We start from the raw sequence: 3,880 nt of genomic DNA, 5'->3' as shown, positions 1-3,880 counted from the left end.
ACACACAAGATGACTGAACCAAGAACAAGAACAAGAGAAATTCTTGAAAACGATTTTTTTTCAGGTGAGGACGATATCTCAGGCCCATATGGCAAGCATGGACATGAGAGCCGTCCCAAGCAGCAAGGAGAGGTTTACGATGACCTGCAGCCTTCCGTTGCCCTGCACCCTAGGGTTCATGAAGTCTTCCGCGAGGAGGTCGACGAGGGCCATGTAGTTGAGGATTCCGGCGGTGGCGGCGCTGAGCATCCCTTGGATGATCAGGGTGTTGGGGCTGTTCTCGTCGTAGACGGAGGATATCCCGATGCCGATCACGACGCCGACCGGCGTGGTGAGTGAGAAGAAGAGCGCCATCAGCAGCACGGACTTCAGGCGGAATTTGGCCTGTCAGAAGTTTGATTCATTTACCGACGGTCAGCCTGCATTATCTACCTCAGTTTACGGACCTGCTATGTACGTACCTGAACGATGCATCCTCCGAGCCCTATCCCCTCGAAGAACTGATGGAAAGTTAGCGCGACCACGAGTGGTCTGATCGTGCTGGTGCTCTGGGAGGCGCCGAGAGACATGCCGATGATCACCGAGTGCACTATGATCCCCAGCTCCAGCACCTTCAGATCAAGCACGCGTACATGCATGTACAAACAGTAAGCGTCGATCGATGCAACAGCTTAGTCACTGCGGTAGTATGAAATGGAATGGATGCATGGATCGGCACCTGCGAGATGACACGCTGGCGGATGAGCTGCGCGCCGCCGTCGTCGGACGCCGCCGCCGATGACGCGACGACGGCCGACACGCCGTGGGAGTGACCGACGTGCGCGTGATGGGCCGGCGTGGCCTCCACGTCGTCGGCCCCGACGACGGCCGCGGCCTTCTTGGCGTGCGCGGCGCGCTGGAAGTAGCCCGTGGCGATGGTGTCGACGACGAGCGTGGCGATGGCCGCGAGCATGGCGACGAGGCCGGCGAACGGGAACTTCTGCCACGGCCCGTCGACGAGGCAGGGCGAGCCGAGCCGCTCGAAGGCCTCCGGGAGGATGTGCACGAAGGAGGTGGCGAGGATGACCCCCGCCGCGAAGGCCTTGACGCCGAAGAAGAGGTCCCTGTCCGGGCTCAGCGCCGGGAACCTCCGGCCCAGCGACGGGATGGCGCAGCCCGCCGCGCTGGCCACGAGGATGCAGAAGACGGCGATGATCCTGAGCCTCAGCGAGCCCGCCTTGTCCTGCTCCTCCTCCTCGCCGCCGGCCTCGCACTCGCACTCGGCGCGGGCGAGCAGGGGGAGGGAGGAGACGGCGACGAGGAAGAGCAGGCACAGGGCGGCGAGCTTGAGACTGGCGGCTGCTGCCATGGTCTAGTCGTCGGAGGCTAAACAACGGTGATGAGCGGCAGGAGAGACGACGTACGCACGCCTATATACCAGTACAGAGCTGCAAGCCAGTGTACCTAGTAAAATGAGATATTATATCGGTGTGAACGTATCCGATTCGCGTGGAGACTTTCTCAAGAACCGGATATTATGAACAGCAAGCCGATATTCCCAATGTCAACAGGGGGAAACTTTAGAGTTGCCATTCACGTCATGCAACTTTTCATCTATATATCTATCTATCTAGCAGTATATACGCATGTGGTGCATGAGAGGTTGCAGCGCGCCACTTTTGGGTAATATTATGTGCGCACCACCTTACCCTTTTGTTATGGATGCTAAGCACTTTCGATCTCTCGCCATTTCTGCGTCCAAGATGCCCGCAGTTGGCCACCATGCATGCAGAGTTGCAGATGCAGCACCAGCTCTCTTCCGCCGCTTCACACTTTCCTACTGAGCCATGATTGGATGGCTTTGGAGCCACTGACGGTTGGACAAATGGCTTCCCTAGAGTTAACAATGCTCAACTTGAGCATCTTTCAAAGTTCCAATGTCAACTTGGGCATCTGGTCAAGGCCGCAGCCTGTGCTGGTGCAGTAATACTCTTTCTCCTGAGATGTGATCTGTGCAGAAAACAAAAGATTGTTGAGATGCAGTGAGGGTGTCGACACCGTGAGGGCACGGCATGACATGGTTGACTGTGTTTCGCAAGCTATTGATCTACCAGGTAGCATAGTCTATTCACGCCTCGGATTTCTCGGGCTCACTCCACACTACATTGGAGATCCAACAAGATGGGCTGCAATTTTCCCGCCGGTGCCGTCACATCTCACATGGGCAAGAGTGCCGTCATTTGTGTATGCAGATATGATTAACAAGCATATAAAACTAGCAGAAGGATAATCTGGTCATAGGATTGTAACCTATCTAGGATAAGTAAAAACAAATTCTCGTGGTGCCTTTGTTCGACCAAGTAACTGGAAACTTGGTAGCACGTCTGGTACTAAATTAACGACAATTAATATGGATAGGAGAGAGTAGTAGATTATATCCCCGGACGCATATTTGTAACAAACTAACACGTTGGATATGTTTCAAAAGTATCACGGCCTTATTTATGCATAAATCCTGAATGCACCATATTATATGGACATGAAGTTTCTTAGCTCGAGCTCATATGAACTTGGGTTAACAGTAAAAATGGAAATAGTTGAAAAAACAAAAAAAACAAAAAAAAAATTGTGACTAACATTGGCAAATGTTGTGAGTGATTGGAAAGTTTCATCTTGAAAGGACATTTGTAGAAGCCGTGGCAAAACAAAATTGATACTCTAAAAATGTTATTTCCAAAAGCATTTTAGAGTGATGATTCTGTATTTTTTGCCTTAACTTCCACAAATGTCATTTCATGATGAAATTTACAAGCACTCAAAACATTTATAATTGTTTGCAACAGAAAAATCAGAATTGTTTGAATTTATTTATTTTTTCTGAATTTAACTGTTCATCACAAGCTCATTTGAGTTCGGGGCCAAAAGAGTACTTTCGCACATTATATCAGGTATAGAATTCCACATATTTGAACTACACTAGATAATTGCACGTGGATTGCAACGTGAGCATAAGCATTATTAGACTGACCCGTGATCGTAGGCTAAAATTATAGAAAGTTTTTATATACAATCATCATGATTTACCCATTATCTTATTATTAAACAATTATTTGGTATTCCATCTAATCCTTTATATAGGATGTATTTGTTTTCTGATAAAATTTTATAGAGTAAGGTCCAATTTTTTAATTCCTCGTAATTCCTTTTTAGCCCTAAAATATAAAAGTATATCTCCCCCGATTGCATGTATATCTCCTTATAGCAAAAGAAGGAAAGTATCTCTTTCCCGATTGCCTGTATATCTTCCTTTTTTTTGCGGGAAACTTCGAGCTTTATTCAACTATACTCGGTTCCCGCACGATCAGCCAAAACGCTGGTCATGAGGAAGCTAGGGGGGAGTCCATCCAGCAGCCGGTGATCCCCAAGGTGCAAGCATGTTTAGCACACAAGTGGGCCGACATATTGGAGTTTCTCGATACATGTTGAACATCAAAAGATAGAAAAGATAAGGCTAGCTCTTCTATTTCTAATAACAGCGGCGCTACAATGGAGCGCGAAAACCGTCACGAGTGCCATAGCTGAACCAATTCTAAGCAATTTGTTTCCATGAGCACTTGCGAAAAGCCTCGAAGCTGTGTGAATATCACCCCATCTCGCAAAGCAGACGCCTCAGCTATCAACGGGTCCGTGATGTGGGGGTAGGGTTTGCTCCAGGCAGCCAAGAAGGTCGAGGAAGTCCGTGCCACTCCTCCAGCTCCACTTCTGTGTTCAATCACCGAAACACTAGCATCTGTGTTTACCTTTGTCCAGCCTTGATCAGGTGGCCTCCAGCCATAGCCAGGTAGAACCTTCGTCTATTCCAAGGGAAGCTCCAGCAAGGCAAGAGTTTCTCTTATACGTT

General features: G+C 49.1%; 1 protein-coding gene across 1 annotated transcript; it reads right to left on the bottom strand.

The window, feature by feature from the left end:
* Positions 1-6: 6 nt before the first annotated feature.
* Positions 7-1,449, bottom strand: LOC119283602 (zinc transporter 9-like). The gene is made up of 3 exons (XM_037563080.1): positions 719-1,449; positions 462-611; positions 7-384 (listed from the first exon to the last, which is right to left on the bottom strand). The coding sequence occupies exons 1-3, from the start codon at positions 1,346-1,348 to the stop codon at positions 79-81; spliced, it is 1,086 nt and encodes a 361-aa protein (XP_037418977.1). The 5' UTR covers positions 1,349-1,449; the 3' UTR covers positions 7-78.
* Between the last annotated feature and the right edge of the window lie 2,431 nt (positions 1,450-3,880).

Source organism: Triticum dicoccoides, chromosome 1A, assembly GCF_002162155.2.
Source record: "Triticum dicoccoides isolate Atlit2015 ecotype Zavitan chromosome 1A, WEW_v2.0, whole genome shotgun sequence".
NCBI lineage: Eukaryota > Viridiplantae > Streptophyta > Magnoliopsida > Poales > Poaceae > Triticum > Triticum dicoccoides.
This window is presented reverse-complemented; position numbering and strand designations above follow the sequence as displayed.